This window comes from Aethalodelphis obliquidens, unplaced genomic scaffold, assembly GCF_003676395.1.
Source record: "Aethalodelphis obliquidens isolate GAN/ISIS:26980383/991018 unplaced genomic scaffold, ASM367639v1 scaffold69, whole genome shotgun sequence".
Classification (NCBI taxonomy): Eukaryota; Metazoa; Chordata; class Mammalia; order Artiodactyla; family Delphinidae; genus Aethalodelphis; species Aethalodelphis obliquidens.
The window spans coordinates 4,180,488-4,198,284 of record NW_020838013.1 but is presented as its reverse complement, the minus strand read 5'-3'; the positions used below and the strand labels follow the sequence as shown (position 1 = coordinate 4,198,284).

Sequence of the window (17,797 nt, the reverse complement as noted above, 5' to 3'; positions counted from 1 at the left end):
GGCTAGTAAAAAGTAGGTATAGCTAGTAAGAGTAATGATAACAGCTAACTTGTATTGAATGCTTACCATGTGCCACGTACCACATTAAATTCTTGGCATGTATTATCTCAACATTCAGACTTCACCGCACTATGGTATGGGACATATTCTTATGCTCTTTTACAGGCAAGAAAAGAGGCACAGGTAGGTTAAATACATTGCCCAACATGAGACATGAAGTGGTGGAATTGTTTTAGACTAACTCCAAAATCTGTGCTCTTAACCACAGTGCTATATAATATTTGTATTCCCAAGTAATCTGATCCCTATGGTCTTTTTCTAGAATATAATCACAATAGTCCTAAATTTCATCCAGATCCATATAGAGAAGTACCTCCATGTGGATCCTGGTTCTGTAATGAGGGAAGGTGACATGTGCGGACATTTTCTATGCTATTCATTTCCAAAATTAACTGAGCAAGTTTAGGCATCACAAATTGGCAAAAAATGAAGGAAATCAACAAAGCATGAAAATAAAAATGAAAGAGAAAAGGAGATATGGAGAGCCCTCGAGATTTAAAAAATCCTGATAGCATGACATCCCATCTGTTAAGACCAAAAATTAATATTTTTTTTTTTCAGTGACATCAATGGTTTAATGGATAGGGGGATCTTACATGTCTGAAGCAAGGTCCTGGAGTGATACCCCACTGTGTGTGGCAGACAGCAGGCAGGACATGGTTATCAAAATCTGGAGAAACTATTCTAGATAGACATTCCCAAAACATAATTATTCCTATAGAGTTTACCTAAAGGCTCTTATCTTATTTACATTTACTTAAAATTTCATCATAGCAAGATATTTTCCTTGCTGACAAATTTGCAACAGACATAATATGGTCTTATTTGATCTCAAAATAAGCCTAGGTATAAGTATTATACTTAACACTGATGACTCTAAAGACATGTCTATATTAATCAAACCAATAAGTTTAAGCTAGCTTCAATACCAGATATCCATTCAGTACTGAATATTTCCCATATCACGTGAAACTGAAATTCATTCTGGAGTTTCTTTTATATTTCTGAGAGTTTATATGAGTGCTTAATTTCTCTTAAGCCAATTAAACAGAGCTCATCCACAAACCAATCTTGGCAGTGCCATTTGGAGGCAGAGACACCTTATATTTATAAGGTACACATAGACACACATTTATTTATGTGGACACAGAGATCTCACTGTTTTCTTGCTAGAGTTTAAAAAGGTCTCTTTTTTTTTTTTTTCTTCACTCTCAAGGATCACAGGTAATTAAAGTTCCTGAGAGCCCAGGTAGATTATTAACATCTCAAAGACACAGGAAGAGAAATACCAATTCCTTCTAGAAAGCTAACTTCCTCTAAGGCCTATGCAAAAACCAGTTTTTAGAACGTCAGAAGAGTCCCATCTTGGATGTTTTCAGGGATTTTTTTCAGTTTCTAAATAGCCAATTCAGTTTAAACAAATAACAGTAATAGACAATAATACATATCATTCACTCACATTCGCTTGCCTCACTTTCAGAGGAACATGAATCACCATTCAAGTTACTAAGACCCCCCTAGCGAGGGTTAAAACCAGGAAGAGAGAACAGGATTTGGACTCAGGTACCCAGACACTCACACACACACCCGCAAGATAAAAGCCAAACCAATTCCAAAAGGCTCTCTTTGGTACAATAGCAGAGCCATTAGGGGACACTGTTCTCTTAATACATCTTCCACAGTTTGCCAGGGGAGAGGAGTAGTAGGTATTCCCCCTCATTGGGCCAGGTGGTACGGTAAGCAGCCATTACCCAAGGGAGCAAGGAAAGCACTTCACCCTCATTGCTGGCCCCATATAAGTGCTAAGGGGCAGCCCACAGCTGTGACCACAGCCTTATTAAGACCAAACATTCTTTCCTCACAAAACCACTTACCTCCAGAAGCCCAAGGACACCCTCCTTTCATTCCGCCCTCTGGAATAACTACCTACTCAAGAAAAAGTGTCTTACCACGAGGCCTACTTCCAAGATGAAGATTCTATCTTTCCCCCGGAAATACTTCCCTATACTGGCAGGCTTCAATCTTCTCATACCAGTCACAACTCTAGAATACCTCCTCGCTACTGGTGAACTTCCTCAGGATCCAGTTGAACAGACTGCCTTCTAAATTTCAAAGGATTCTAGCTAACAACAGTCAAACTCAAGACTATAAAGCTCCTAGACATCAGCTCATGGTTGCATATTCCTATTTCTCAGTTTTATTTGTTGGTCTAATTATTAAGCATCCAATTTCAGTATGATTCACCCAAAGCCAATGTGATCAGGCTCTATATGAATAGTACAGTCAGCTTCCTAGGTTTATCACTATATGGTTTATACTCCTGCCTTGCTTTTACGTAGTATTACAATTTTTCTAAGTAATTTTATATGGATTTTTTCATTTCATTGGGAAATATTTCTCTTCCACAATAGTTCAAAGATGTCCTTGCAACTTTACTAACCTTTCTAAAACCCCAGAGTTGATGGATTAAGGTACAATAGAAACCCTCTGAACAAGTCCCTGGAAGGTGAAGGCCCACTGACTACATCAAGAGGGCCAGGAATAGAGAAGGCAGTAGAAATGAGGAGAACCAGCATCAACACGTAATGCCAGAACGGTTAGGCTCTGATGGGGCTTTGCCTGTTGACACCTGTTTGACTCACTTCATGTGGAATCTCAAACTTAGCCAGACTCCCACCTGTAACCCCCAACCTAAGCCATCAGATCACTAGGTCCTATTCTTTTTTTTTTTTTTTTGCGGTACGCGGGCCTTTCACTGTTGTGGCCTCTCCCGCTGCAGAGCACAGGCTCCAGACGCGCAGGCTCAGCAGCCATGGCTCACAGGCCCAGCTCCGCGGCATGTGAGATCTTCCCGGACCGGGGCACGAACCCGTGTCCCTTGCATCGGCAGGAGGACTCTCAACCACTATGCCACCAGGGAAGCCCGGTCCTATTCTTATATACACTTGCTATTTATATTTCCTTGCATTTCTCTAATATTCTCCAGAGTTCTTTATTCCTATGCAAACAAAGAGAGGGAGATTTACCTCTATCTAAATTGAAATCCAAATTGGGCACCATACACAAGTGGTATTTCTTCCAGTTAATGAAATAAGAGGTATCTTTGAAGATAGTAGAAGTTGGCTGCTCCGGATTTAGCAATATCAGAGGCAGACCTGAAGGTCCATATAGAAATATGTACAGTTGCTAAAGAAAATTGCAAATTTTTAGTTTTTTATAACTGTATTTATATGCATAAAACAAACACAACACTGACCTGGTTCACACCTCAGAAATAAACTAGTGTGCTAGGCGATTACATATTAAGCCTTTTCCACATTAAGGATAGGTGTGAGGCGCCAGACATAGATCCACTAGAATCCCCAGGAATTATTTTGGGTTTAATGAGTGTGAGCTACAAATATAGTTTTGGGACAATTCGTTTATTTACTCTCTTACTCATTAAATCATAGGTTTGAATGGTACCACAGGCTAAACACTACACTGTACTAAGTTCTGGGGATATAAAGATGAATATACAGATTTAATACTTACCTTCAAGTTATATTTATAGTATGGGAGATACATGTAAAAACCAGTAAACTGTAATATGATATGATGAAAGTATACACAAAGGAATATTTCCCAGTAAGTATTTAAGTATATTTAAGTATATTCAGATTGAGAGGGAAACACTTCACCTTCTCCAACCTACTCTCTAACCAAGACTAAGGAAGGTAGGCCCTTAAATGGTTTCTTTCTCTTGACTTCTCATTCCTACCCTCACCCTCCCTGTAACCCAGTGTTTCTCAACCTTGGCACGTTGACGCTTTGGGCCAGATGATTCTTTATTGGGGGGCTGTCCTGTGCACTGTAGGATGTTTAGCAGCATCCCTGGCCTCTACCCGCTAGATGCCAATATCACCTCTCCCTCCAGTCATAAGGATCAAAATGTCTCCAGACATCGTCCTCTGAGGGCAAAATCACCCAGTTAAGAACCACTGCCTAAACTTTGTTGTCCCCTGAACCAAGGCTAATAAGACCAGAATATATATTGTCCTGTATCTTTCTGTTTTCATCCTCTTTTTCATAGGATAAACATGAGGCATTAAGTGTGAAGATTAAAATCCTTACCCAGTAGGGACTGGGGCATTACTGAAAGTCACAACAGAGCAAAGGGAGGCAGTGCCTATGAATGAAGTCTCCATCACAAATCCAAGAAGGCATTAACACTTGAGCTAAGGCCAACACATTCACTATTTAGAGCCAGGGGAGATTTTAGGTGCTGCAAACTCAGAATAAGAGTGAAATATCCGAAGAGTCAAAATGTGTGAATGTCTTTTAATTGGGTTGTTTAAACTATTTACATTTAATATGAATACTGTTACGGCTGAGTTTAAATCTAGCATCCTGTTACCTGTTTTCTATTCCTTGTATTTTATTTCCTTTTTCTTCTTTTCTATTTTTGGATTGGGTATTTTTTATAACTCCATTTTATCCCTTTTTCTGACTTATAACTCTTTGTGGTATTAACTTAGGGATTGCTTTAGGCTTTACAGTATACAACTCTAACTTATCACAGTCTGCCTTCAAGTGATACTGTAACAGTTCACACATGTATAGTATGAGAATCCTTCAACAATGTACTTCCATTTCTCCCCTCTTGGCCTTAGTGCTGTTGTCACACATTTTACTTCTACACATGTTGTAAGTCTTATACACTGTTGATATTTTTGAACAGTCAATTATCTTTTGAAGAGGTTTTTTAAATAGGGCAAAAATCTTCTATATCTACCCAAATAGTTATGATTTCCAGTGCTCGTCTTTATTTGAGTAGATCCAGAATTCCATCTGGTACCATTTTCCTTCTGCCTAAAGCATTTCCTTTAAAGTTTCTTATAAAACAGGTCTCCTGGTGATGAAGACTTTGGTACATCAGAAATATTCTTTATTTTGCCTTCATTTTTTTTTTGAATTTTTGAATTTTATTTTATTTATTTTTTATACAGCTGGTTCTTATTAGTTATCTAATTTATGCCTTCATTTTTGAAAAGTATTTCCTCTTGGTATAGATTCCCACATTAACAGTTTTCTTTTCTTTTATTAAAGATGTTGCTCCATTTTCTTCTAGCTTATACTGTTTCCAGTGAGAAATCTGTGGTATTTCTTATCTTTGTTCCTCAATATGTAATGTGTCTTTTTATCTCTAGCTGTTTTTAAGATTTTTTTCTTTACTACTGGCTTTAAGCAATTTGATTATGGTGTGGCTTGGTATAATTTTCTTCATGTTTCTTACGTTTAGGGTTCATTGATCTTCTTGGATCTGCAGGTTTACAGTTTTCATCAAATTTGGAAATTTGGGGAACATTATTTCCTCAAATATTTTATCTGCCTTGCCTCCCTGCAGGACTCCAGTTACACATCCCTGAATTAGGCCACCTGAAGTTGTCCCACAGTTCACTGATGCTTTGTTTATTTTTTTAGAGTCTTTTTTTATTTCACTTTAGTTAGTTTCTAGTTTTGTGTCTTCAAGTTCACTAATCTTTCCTTCTGCAATGTGTAAATCTGCCATCAATTTCATTCAGTATTATTTTCATCCTGAAAATTATATTTTTCTCCTCTAGAAGTTCAGTTTGGGTCTTTAAAAAATCTCTTTCACCTCTTTATTTAGTATGTTCAATCTTTACTCTCACTTTTTGAACATGGAATACAGTTATAACTGTTTTAATGTCCTTGTTTACTAATTCTATCACCTGTGTCATTTCTGGGTAGGCTTCCATTGATTGAAATTTTTCTTTCATTATGGGCCCTATTTCCCTGCTTGTTTGCATGCCAAGTAATTTCTTATTGGATGCCCAGCATTGTGAAGATTACATTTTTGGGTGCAGAATATTTTTGTATTCCTATAAATATTCTTGAACTTTTTTTCTGGGACACTGTAAAATTATTTGGAAACAGTTTCAGTCTTATTGGTCTTACATTTAAGCTTTGATACGTGGGACTAGAGAATCCTGTAGGCTATGGCTAACTTTTCCCCACTACTCAGGCAAAGCCTTCTTAAGACTCTACCTCATGCCTTAAGAAGTATGAGGCTTTCCACCCTGCCTGATAGGAACAGGAACTATTCCCAGCTCTGTGTGCATTCCAGGGATTCTCTTCTGTCTGGAGCTCTATTTCTATGTATTTATTTCCTCTTCACTACTCTTTTCTATAAATCCTAGCTGTCTAGACCTCCCTGAACTTTGAACTTTGTCTCCTCAACTCAGAGAGATCCACCAGACTCCAGTTGGGTATCCCCTCCTGGTGTTGTAGCCTGGAAATTCTCTCTAGACAGTACAGTGGGGCAAACACAGGGTTCACTTGTTTGTTTCTCCTCCTTCTAGAACCACTGTCTTGCATTATCTGTTGTGTAATACCTGAAAACTGTTGTTTAATATAATTTGTCCATTTTTTCTAGCTGTTCAGGGTAGGAAAATAAATCCAGTCCCTGTTATTTGATCATGGCTGGAAGTGGAAGTTCCTAAATCCTTTGACACAATCTCATTGGCCTTTGATAACTTCCTTGCTTTCTGGCCCAACAAGATACCCAGCTCATCTTGTACATTTCTACTTTAGGCCCAGAATCAGCCACTTCTCCTTTTTAGTGAGCAGTGGTGTTTAGAGGACACATTCTGAGTACCACGAGTGTTCATTGCTTCTAAGGTTTTTTTAGTGGACAGAGCTAAGAAATATATAATTTTTAAAGTCAGAAAAATTGGGGATTCACATTGGTATTTTCAATTCTGTCTCAAAGTTACTTTTAAAGATTCTTATTTCTTTGAATTTACACTCATATATCTTCTATCTTATGCTAAAAAATTTGGTTCCTAACAATGTTAACATAATTACTTATTTGTTTTTACATAAGTATGCACACAATTTCAATATAATAATATCAGTATTATTACTAAGAATCAAGACCACTTAATGAATTTTAAGAGTTCTTTGCAGTTCATTTCATCCTTAGAATATCCCACCAAGAATGTACAGTCAAAACACTATGCTCTAGTCAGTTGAATTAATTCTTCTTCTTGTATGGATTATGACAGTAATATAATATATAGGTAGGTTCATTACCTTTTATCTTGAAGAATATTTTTACTGGGTATGGAATTCTAGGTTGATGATTATTTTATGTCAGGACCTTAACACTATTATTCTACTACTTTCTGTTGGTATGAGGAAGTCAGCTGTCAGTTTCTCTTTTGAAGAAAATCTGTCTGTCTTCCCTGGGTGATTTTAAGGTTTTCTTTTTGACTTTGATCTTCTAGAAGGTGTGGATATATAGACAGATATATATTTTTTATAAATTTATTTATTTATTTTTGACTGCGTTGGGTCTTCGTTGCTGCACACGGGCTTTCTTTAGTTGCAGCGAGCGGGAGCTACTCTTCGCTGCAGTGCGTGGGCTTCTCGTTGTGGTGGCTTTTCTTGTTGCAGAGCACAGGCTCTAGGCACATGGGCTTCAGTAGTTGTGGCATGCGGGGTCAGTAGTTGGGGCACACGGGCTTAGTTGCTCGGCGGCATGTGGGATCTTCCCGGACCAGGGCTCGAACCCATATCCCCTGTATTGGCAGGCGGATTCTTAACCACTGTGTCACCAGGGAAGTCCCAAGGAGTGGATATCTTTTTATTTAACCTGCTTGATTGTTCAGCTTGAAATCTGTTTTAGTTGCTTCAGCCATTAACTCTTCAAATATAGTTTCTGCCCCATTTTTCTCTCTCTTCTCCTCTGGAACATGAATTAAATGTACATTAGAATGTCTCACTGTTTCCTCTCACTGTTTACCTCTTCTGTATTCTCCATCCTTTGTCTCACTTTGCTTTGTTTTGCTCAGTTTTTGCTATCCTTATATTTTAGTTAGTAAATTCAGTTATGCTGTGTCTAATTTGCTGTTAAACCTGCCTACTGAATTTCAATATTGGTTATTGTATATTTTGGTTCTACAATTTGTTTGGTTCTTTTTAAAATTATGTCACATTCAATAGTTTCAGTTCCCTGGCAAAATTTTTAAGCTTGCCTTCATTTTCAAAAACATAGTAAGCATATTTTTTTATTTTTAAAATCAGTATCTGATATTAGCAATTATCTGGAGTCCCAGTGCATGTTGCTGCTGCTTTTGTTTTTGTTAGCTCTTGTTCACGCCTCCTTGTCTTCTCTTGTACCTGATTGTGTGTGTGTGTATATGTTAATGTGTGCATGCACATGGGAGCTGGATGTTATATTTAAGTATCTGTTAAATAATTTGAAGCATAGATGCAGTTATCTTCCTCTAGCAAGAATTTCTGTTTGCTTCTACAAGGCATCTGGGAGAATTAGAAATTTAGAATCACCTTAAACCAATTTCAAAGTTTAAGATTTTCTGGCCTGCCTAAACCACCCCCCAAAATAAATGCACATCACTGAAGGATGGTTTATTTCAGGTTCACCTTACTCCTTAAAGTATAGCCTTTTACTTATCCCTGTCCAAAACAAGAGGTGTCTTTAACAGCACTCCCAAGCTCAGCAGGCCCTGAACTCTTTGGCCTTCGTCTCCTGAGTTGATTCAGAAGTTGTCTTAGTCTCTCAGCTACTTGCTCTAATTGGCAAATGACCCTAGGGCAAAAGAGCCCTCAGTGCTGGGCTCAGCTTTTTGTAATTCCTTTCTTTCCTAAATCACTGCCCAGAAATTCCTCCCTATTCACTAGCTGTTAGATACTTTTATGATGTCTTGGTATTTCATCCAGCCTTTGTCTTCATTAGGAGGGTTGGTCTAAATTACCTAGTTTGCCATTTTCAGAAACTGAAATCCCACCAGTTTTCATAGTTAGCTCTCTCTCTTTACTAAAACATCACCTCCCTGGAGTCTACACTGACCATAATATTTAAAATGACATTCCCATCATTATCTCTTTACCCACATTATTTTATCTTCACTGCACGTATCATTACCTAACATCCATTTATTTATTAAATTTTCCCATGAAAATGTAAACTCCAAGAGGATAGAAAATTTGTCTTATTCCCTCTTGAGAATGGGATGAGAACGAAGAGAAACTTTCATATTTTATTTATACTCTTCTGTATGATCTAGATATTAAGAAAAAGCATGTTTTAAAATATGAAATGTCCACACACAGCGTTTATCACTATCCTGGCTCCTTCTTCCTCCTTAAAGACATCCTCAGCTGACATTTAACATACCAGGACCTTGGCCCTCTTCTGTTCTTGTTCTTTATACTCTATTACAACGTCCTTTACTCCTACAGCTTCAATCATATAATCATAATAATACTGAACATTTATCAAACCCTTACATTATGTGTCAGGCAATATGCTGGGAGCTTCACATGGATTATTATATAGTTAACCCTAAAACAAACAAATCCCAAAAGAACAACAACAAGAGAAACCTTTGCAAGGGAATATAAGTCTATGAGGTAGGTATTATTATCCCCATACTAAAGCTGAGGAAATAAAGGCTTAGGCTGGTTGAGTAAGTTGTGCAAAGTCACACAACTAATTAGTGGTGAATCTAGCATTTTTACTCCTGTGTCATGCTCTAGCCATAGCACTATACTCTACTATAGTTACCTACGGAGAAAACGCTGAGGCTGTGAAATCTATTTCTCTAAATCTGACCACTTCCAAATTCCAGACCAAAATTTCTATATGGCTGCTTGCCATTTTTAAAGGATGCCCTGCAGGCACCATAAATGCAACTTATGTAAAGCCAGACTAATCTTCTTCACTCCTCAGATCTTGTTGCCAGTATCATTATTCTGTTGGCCATCTATGGAAATCTTTTTTAACAGCTTTACTGAGATTTAATTTACATATCATACAAATCACCCATTTAAAGTGTACAATTAAATTGGTTTTAGTATATTCAAAAAGTTGTGCAACCATCACCACTATCAGTTTTAGGACATTTTTATCACTCCCAGGTGAATCATTCCCCATCTATTTTCTGTCTCTATAAATTTGCCTATTCTGGATATAGAGTTCTTGACATCAACTTTAGCCATTCTCTGCCCCTAATCTCTCCCTAGCCAAACAACGAACTGGTTACCTCATCATGTTGATTCCTTCCGGTGATAAGTCTCTCCTTTCCATGCTCATCACACTTTTAATTCATGCACTTAATAGCTCTTGCCCAGCTCACTTACTTATTTAATTAGTGATTACTGACGTCTCTCTCCCACCCATCCTGTACAAGGCTGCTAGAGATTCCTAAAACATTTAATGGTTTCCCATTATATAGAGAATAAAGTTCACACTCCTTAGTGTGGCACTCAAGATCCACCATATTCAACCCCAAACTACTTTTCCAGCCTCCTCTCTCCCTCTTGCACCATTCATTCCATGCTTCAGTCATACTGGATTATATGAAAACAGTGTGGCACTTGTCATATTTTAAAGTTTCTTGGAAAAATTCTCAAGCTTAGCTTTCATATTGGATTTTTGTTTTTATACAAATCGTACCAGCTTCTAGATACAGAGTTTATATGCTAGAGGCTTTTCTAGAATTGAAATATAAAAATCCATTTTCAAAGACAATGAATTTGAACATTTTGGTGGACTCTGTCATTAAAAGGATATGGAAGCTGAAGAAATCCTATTCAGCTGGTTGGAAAAGACCTTTGGGCAAGGACAGAGAGCAGCAGCTGGAGTCAGTATCAGCTCCCCCAACAAGCCCATTTTAGCCACGTCATCAGGGATGAAGAGCATGACTGGATGTCCTAGCACGGGATGGATTCTGCTGCAGAGTAATTCAGTTGCACCAAATTTTGGTGTACTGTCAAAAAACAGGTAAGACAAATTTAGCTTTTTTCCCTCTTAAGAAGTTATTTTAAAGGGAATTCAAAATTCTTTTTATAACTTCTAGCATATGCATAACCATATCATCCACCACATAAATTTTGTTGGTATAAGTAACTTGTGTCCCACTCAGTGAATCACAGGGAATGGAAAAAGTAGACAAATTGGCATTTCAGGAATTATAGCATGGCTCCTGCTTTTGCTGCCACTAACGGCAGTTTTATATTCTCAAAAGTATATTCCCTCCACTAAAATTACTCTATGGTTCTGAGCAGAAGTTTCCAAGATCATTCAAAGATCAGCATGGTGGGGGTGGGGGTCAGGGGTCCCTGAATCACAAATGGCCTAAAACTGGCCTCATGATACTTAGGTTTCTGCTTTTACACATGCTACACCTTCCCCTGAAGAAGTCTGAGGTTACTATTTGGTAGGAGTAATGAGAAAAAATTGGAACATCTTTCGCTTCTAGAAAGAATCTAGTGAAATTTGGTATTTGCTTACTTTCCAACAGCTCTTTTCTAAACAGAAAAGAAATGTTAATGAACCTTTCCCCCTTTCTCTAAACTAATCAGGTCACCCAGGGAAATATGTCCACAAACATTGGCTTAGAGGCTTAAACTCTTTCAGTCAATCTATGATAGCAAGGCCGTCTGCCTGTAGGGATTGTATGATGCTAGAAGATTACTAAATAAAGATGTGGGGTGGGGGTTTTGTGTCCTGCAGATATTAAAGAATAAAACATAGTCTAATCTGAGAGGTAATTTTGGTCAAAAGTAAGAAAACAGACTGAAAAACCATAGACAGTCTCTTCAAGCCTTAAGATCCTATGACTACCAGTGTTGATCCAGGGCATATAAGTGGAGGCAGAAACTATTGAATAAAGAATAGATTCGTTGGACTTAAACATAAGTTAGGCATTTTCTTGCTATAATTCATGTTCACTTTGGGTTCTGTGGTAACTGGATAGTACAGGAAGGCAAAGCACAGGGTTCTACTCCATTTATTTTCCACCTCCTCCATGGATTTTTTTGCAGTCTGAAAAAGGTAGAGGTGGGAAGAAAGATGATTTCTAAACCTATGCAAAATGCTAATACACAAGCAATAATATACAAAGAATTCCTTTGCAGTCATAGTATCTCTCTAGCCAAGAGTTCAAGTAATCTCTAAAGTAATCTCTCTTCTCATGTCTAAATGGGATTGGAGTTAGCAGGGTTTGTTTTGTTTCATTTACAGAAGAAATTAAGGCATGGAGAGGAGAAGGAACATGCATGTCCTCAGGTCAATTAGAATATATTCAAGGAGCCAGGAATAATCATCGTTTTCAATACAGATAGCTTAAAATTTTTACTTTCAATTTTCTTACAGAGAATCTGACACTTGGCACTAAGAATTGACAACTGAGACCACTTTCAATTTCTGCCCACATTCATACTCATAGTAAGAGAGTAAAACATGGAGAGGGACAACAATTCTTTCCCCTTCACCTCACATAATGCTGATGGTTTACGACAAGCGCAATTCCATTTGACAGGTTCAAAGTAGGTTCATTCTCTGCCCTGCAAAGCAAAGAAAAGATAAGCCATATCTCAAAGATTCTAAAACCAATCTCTGCCTCTTACAAATTTTGGCCCATGAGTACCAACCCCAGAAATTACTGAAATTTAGTAACCAATTAACCAAGGGGAAAATGTCTATTTTTAAGTTTTCTCATTCTAGTGAAAGGGAAAGTCATGAAAGGTTTAATCTACTTACTCATTAAAAACTAATCTAGAGGGCTTCCTTGGTGGCACAGTGGTTGGGAGTCCTCCTGCCAATGCAGGGGACACGGGTTCAAGCCCTGGTCCAGGAAAATCCCACATGCCACGGAGCAACTAGGCCTGTGCGCCACAACTACTGAGCCTGAGCTCCAGAGTCCGCAAGCCACAACTACTGAGCTCGTGTGCCACAACTACTGAAGCCCAGGTGCCTAGAGCCCGTGCTCCTCAACTAGAGAAGCCACCGCAATGAGAAGCCTGCACACCACCACGAAGAGTAGCCCCCACTCGCCACAGCTAGAGAAAGCCTGCGCGCAGCAACAAAGACCCAACACAGCCAAAAGTAATATAAATAAATTTATTAAAAAAAGAACTAATCTACAATAAGAAAATGTGGGGGGCGGGGTCTCAGAAAATTAGTTTCAAAGTGACTTCGAGTCAAGAAATCAAACTGTGAACCCACTGGAAATAATAGGACAATAATGACTGAGAAAAATTGTAGAGCCACTGCATAAACTTAAGCCATGGATTAAGGACTTACCCAAAGATCTCCATGGAGAGGATTCCATTCACCTTTACACTAAAATTAAATCTAATCTGCAAAATAAATGGGGTGTGATATTTAACATGAACCAGAATAGGGATTAAAATTTTCCATACTCAATTCCTAAAGGAGAAGATATTCTTTATATCACTTTTTTTTTCCATTGCACTTTCCCTAAACATACTTAACACTTGTCTGTGTTCAAATTCTGCATCTTAAATACATTGAGTTCTACATTACAATTCCAAGTAGTCACAAATTATGAGGAAATACTACCCTTTTGTCCTCTGCTGTTCTCCTAATGTATCTCTTCTCCCCTTCTTAAATGAATTATCAATTTTTCTCTCTATTGTTTCCATTGTTTTCATATATGGAATATTCCATGCTTTTTTCTTTGTTTTTTCTTCCCCTATCCCCATCTCTTATGTCCTCCTTCCAATTTACTTCACTGTTCTAATTATTTTATACCTTCAACCTCTATTTTTTTTCTATATAATATAATGGGTAATAAGGAACTCTAGAGCCAGACTGCCTCATTTCAAATCCTGGTCCTGCAAGTGATTTAACCTCTGTACCATATTTCCTTGGCTATAAAATGGGAATGATGATAAAACCTACTTCACAAGGGATGTTGGCAGGGTTGAATGAGTGAGTACGTGGAGAGCACTTGGAAGAATGACTGGCAAACAATTAAGTACTGAATCCTGCTTAAGACAGAAAAAGTAGGAAACATGCCAGAAAAAAAGGGGAAGTTATATAGCATACTTGTGTGCAACTTTATGAACATATCAAACTACAGGTAATAATAAAAATTTTAGCTTTCCAGAGTTCAAAGTATTTTACCAATTTCCTTAGTTGCTCTTATAGTCACTTTAGAAAAAAAGGAGATAATCAGCAAAGTTTATCATCTAGGTTTAAAAGAAAAATGAAACGCAGAAGAGGGAAACGAGGTATCCAAAGTGATACAATAAAACAGTAAGGCAGTGAAAATAAGAACCCAAAAGAAAGTTCTCTCTATATCCAAGGGCTCTCAACTATGTCACATGACCAACATCAAGCCTGCCTTAGGGATACAGGAACCAAATCAATTCAATATTAAAACTTTTAATCACTGTAATTAAAAGAAAGAGGACCAATCAGATCCTTCCATGCCCTACAGAGTAGAAGTCTTTTAAAAACATATGACTTAAACAAGAGAATCGTTATTGTGCAGAAGAACAGCTTACCTTGGGGAGCACAGTGATGACTTTGCGTAAAAAATTCTTTATAACCAGGCTATCTGTCATCAAAGTTCTGGGCTTTTCATGAACCTGTAACAACATAACAAAAACATCCACTGCACATACACAAACCCAAGAGCACAAGTGAATTAAATTAGGTATTTCTTCTTATAAAAGTAACTACACCTCAGAAAGCTTTTCAGACATCCAAGGGGAAACATCTTTGGGTCTGAAAACTGAACACCAAAGGTAATCTAATAGCCATCACTTCTTGGGCTAAGGTACCTAATTTCATGGAACTTCAGGAGACGTGAACAAATACCAGAGTAAAACCCACAATCTCAAAACCACCTTTTGGAACAAATTTAAAAGTAATTTACATTGGAGCTGAGAAGAGTAACTCTATCTTTACTATTCTAATGTGGGTCAATCTGTATTAAGAATCTGAGTGGAGTCAAAGGAGCAGGCACTAAAAAGAACCTATTTTTAAACCTTAATCCATTCATCCAAACATTTGTATTTAAGGAAAAGCTGCAAAGCAGAAAGCTCAGAAGTCAGAAGACCTGTGTTCTAATACTGGCTCTATAAAAATTACTGCAGTAATCATGAAAAAAAATCACTTAACTTCTCTGGACCTTATTTCCTCATCTGCAAAACAGGCATAAAACTTAGCCTTTCAACCTCACAAAACTGTTTTAAAGACCAAAGAATAATCTGAAAATATATGTTAGACATGGTAACAATAATAGATACCACTTGATGAATGCCTACTATGTGGCAAGCAATGTGCAGGTGCTATATCTACAACAATCCTCAAGTCAGGTATTACAATCCCCTCTTTATAGATTAAAAAAAATGAGGCTCAGAATTCCCTTGAGGTCCAGGGGTTAGGACTCCGAGGTTTCACTGCCAAGGGCGCATGTTCAATCCCTGGCCGGGGAAATAAGATCCCTTCAGGCCCTGCAAGCCCTGCAGCGTGGCAAAAAAAAAAACAACCAAAAAATGAGGTTCAGAGAAGTTATGCAACTTGCCTAAGATGTTCAGTAATAGAGCCAGAATTTGACCCTAAGTCTATCTAACAACAATTGTCCATGCTTTTTCCAATATACCCTGATATCTCCATACAAATATAATAAGATTTATCACTTAATGAGGGCTTTCTCTATTCCAGGAATGGTACTAAATATTTTACTTATATTACCTCATTTACCCCTCACAGAAACCATATTAGATACATATAACCTACCATTTTATGGATAAAAAAAAATGAATTTCAAAGAGGTTAAACAACTTTGCCAAGGTGTGCCTGATCTGGCTCCAAAGCTTTAGTATTAACCACTTTCCTATACTATATTTAATATAGTGTCCCTAAAACCGAAGTTAAAATGCGTCTCCGAAAAAATGGAGAAGTCAATGAAGAAGAAATAGAGTCAGAAATCAGTAAGTTCTTTTCTTTTTTTAATAAATTTATTTATTTATATAATTTTTTATTTTTGGCTGCGTTGGGTCTTCACTGCTGCGCGCGGGCTTTCTCTAGTTGCAGCGAGCGGGGTCTCCTCTTCATTGCGGTGCACGGGCTTCTTATTGCGGTGGCTTCTCTTGTTGAGGAGTACGGGCTCTAGGTGTGCAGGCTCAGTAGTTGTGCCGCACGGGGTTAGTTGCTCTGCAGCATGTGGGATCTTCCCAGATGAGGGCTCAAACCTGTTTCCCCTGCACTGGCAGGCGGATTCTTAACCACTGCACCAGCAGGGAAGTCCAAACAGTAAGTTCTTATTAGTGGCTCAGAAAATACAGAGCCATGTACTAAGTGTATATTAAAAGAGAAGAAAGGTCCCAGACCCCAAAAATCTCATAACACAATAAAGAAGAAACATGTAAATATCTAATGAAGAATAAACTATTATAATACTCTTTATGGGCTTCCCTGGTGGCGCAGTGGTTGAGAGTCCGCCTGCCGATGCAGGGGACACGGGTTCGTGCCCCGGTCTGGGAGGATCCCACATGCCGCGGAGCACCTGGGCCCGTGAGCCATGGCCGCTGAGCCTGCGCGTCCGGAGCCTGTGCTCCACAACGGGAGAGGTCACAACAGTGAGAGGCCCACGTACCGCAATATAAATAAATAAAAATTTAAAAAATAAAAAGAAATATAATACTCTTTATAAGTACACTGAAAAAGAGATCAAGAACTGTGCAATGGCAGCCCCAGCTGACATCTGCCTGCAACTTTAGGGGAGACCCTGAACCAAAATTTAGCACCCCAATTCCTGACCCACAGAAATTGTGAGACATAATAAATGATTATTGTCGTTTAAAAAAAAAAAAAAAGAACTGTGCAATGGGTGGGGATAATTAGAAAAACTATTATAAAAATATTTGAAAGTATTAGAAAAATGGATGGGGATTATTAAAAAATTCTGGAAACAAATCTAGGATTATTCACACATGTAAACAGCAGTAATTAAACAGTAATTGCAGCATACATACCATAGTCACATCCTTCTTTTAAATTTTTTTATTATAAAGTGTTCAAATAGTAGAAAAGCAATGGTCTCTTGAAAGCATTTCCTATACTTAACACTTCCAAAACAACTTCTTGGAACAGTTTCAAACTTTTGTAACTTAGTGATTATAGGGTATATCACAGAAAGGGCTTAATTATATCTAGCAGTAAGGCAACCAAGTAAGTGAAAGTTCCTTGAGCAGCTACCAGAGAGGGTCTACAATTAGTAAGGATGGGAACTACCATTTACTGAACACCTGCTACATGCCAAGCAGTTTACATACAAGTAGGAAATACCCCCACTTTATGGATGAGGATAATGACTAAATAAGCGAATTAATTTGTCCAAGGTCACACATAGCTAATTAAGTGGCAGAACTGGGATTCAAACCTAGATCTGACTCCAGAGCCCACATTTCACTATGAAACGCTGCCTCTCCAAGAATGTTCATTTTCTGTACACATAGCTATCTGAATCAGATACTACGTAATCTATCATTATTTTTTATGGAGCCTGATGGGCAATGCTTAAACATGACTACTGAATATGTATGTGTATTTATTCACTGATAAAACACTTAATGTAGCTTATCATGTACTTAGGCTTACAGAGATAAATAAAACAATCTCTGAATTTGAAGAATTTACACTTAAGTAGAAGAGAAAGACAAAATAAATAATTTGTATGACAATGTGAAGAAGCTTTATGATTTAAATATATAAGAGATGCTAAAGAAATACACAAGAACAATTGGCACCTAATCCAGACTGAGAAGATAAAGTGACATAATGTCAGGTCAGTGGAGGATACTTAACACAAAGCAAATAGCTCCTTTTAAGATCTACTCATAAATGAGAGAGAGAGAGAGAGAGAGAGAGAGAGAGAGAGAGGGAGGGAGG

The 17,797-nt window shown here is 37.8% G+C and overlaps 1 protein-coding gene across 20 annotated transcripts in view; it reads right to left on the bottom strand.

Annotated features, from left to right (window-relative positions):
* The window catches only part of TOP6BL (TOP6B like initiator of meiotic double strand breaks), a 91,187-nt gene that overhangs the window by 26,373 nt on the left and 47,017 nt on the right, over window positions 1-17,797 (bottom strand). For 18 of the 20 annotated variants that reach the window (XR_003429486.1, XR_003429488.1, XR_003429485.1 and 15 more), the window contains 5 exons: window positions 14,404-14,487; window positions 13,175-13,230; window positions 12,364-12,435; window positions 10,661-10,856; window positions 3,087-3,237 (listed from right to left, as the gene is read on the bottom strand). Coding sequence is in view for 16 of the 20 variants with exons in the window: in XM_027090479.1 (XP_026946280.1) it covers window positions 3,087-3,237; window positions 10,661-10,856; window positions 12,364-12,435; window positions 13,175-13,230; window positions 14,404-14,487 (559 nt within the window). In the remaining 4 variants the exon portion in view is untranslated. Of the gene's footprint in view, window positions 1-3,086; window positions 3,247-10,660; window positions 10,857-12,363; window positions 12,436-13,174; window positions 13,231-14,403; window positions 15,893-17,797 lie in introns of those variants that run through there. The other 2 variants (XM_027090483.1, XM_027090493.1) reach the window with 2 other exon arrangements.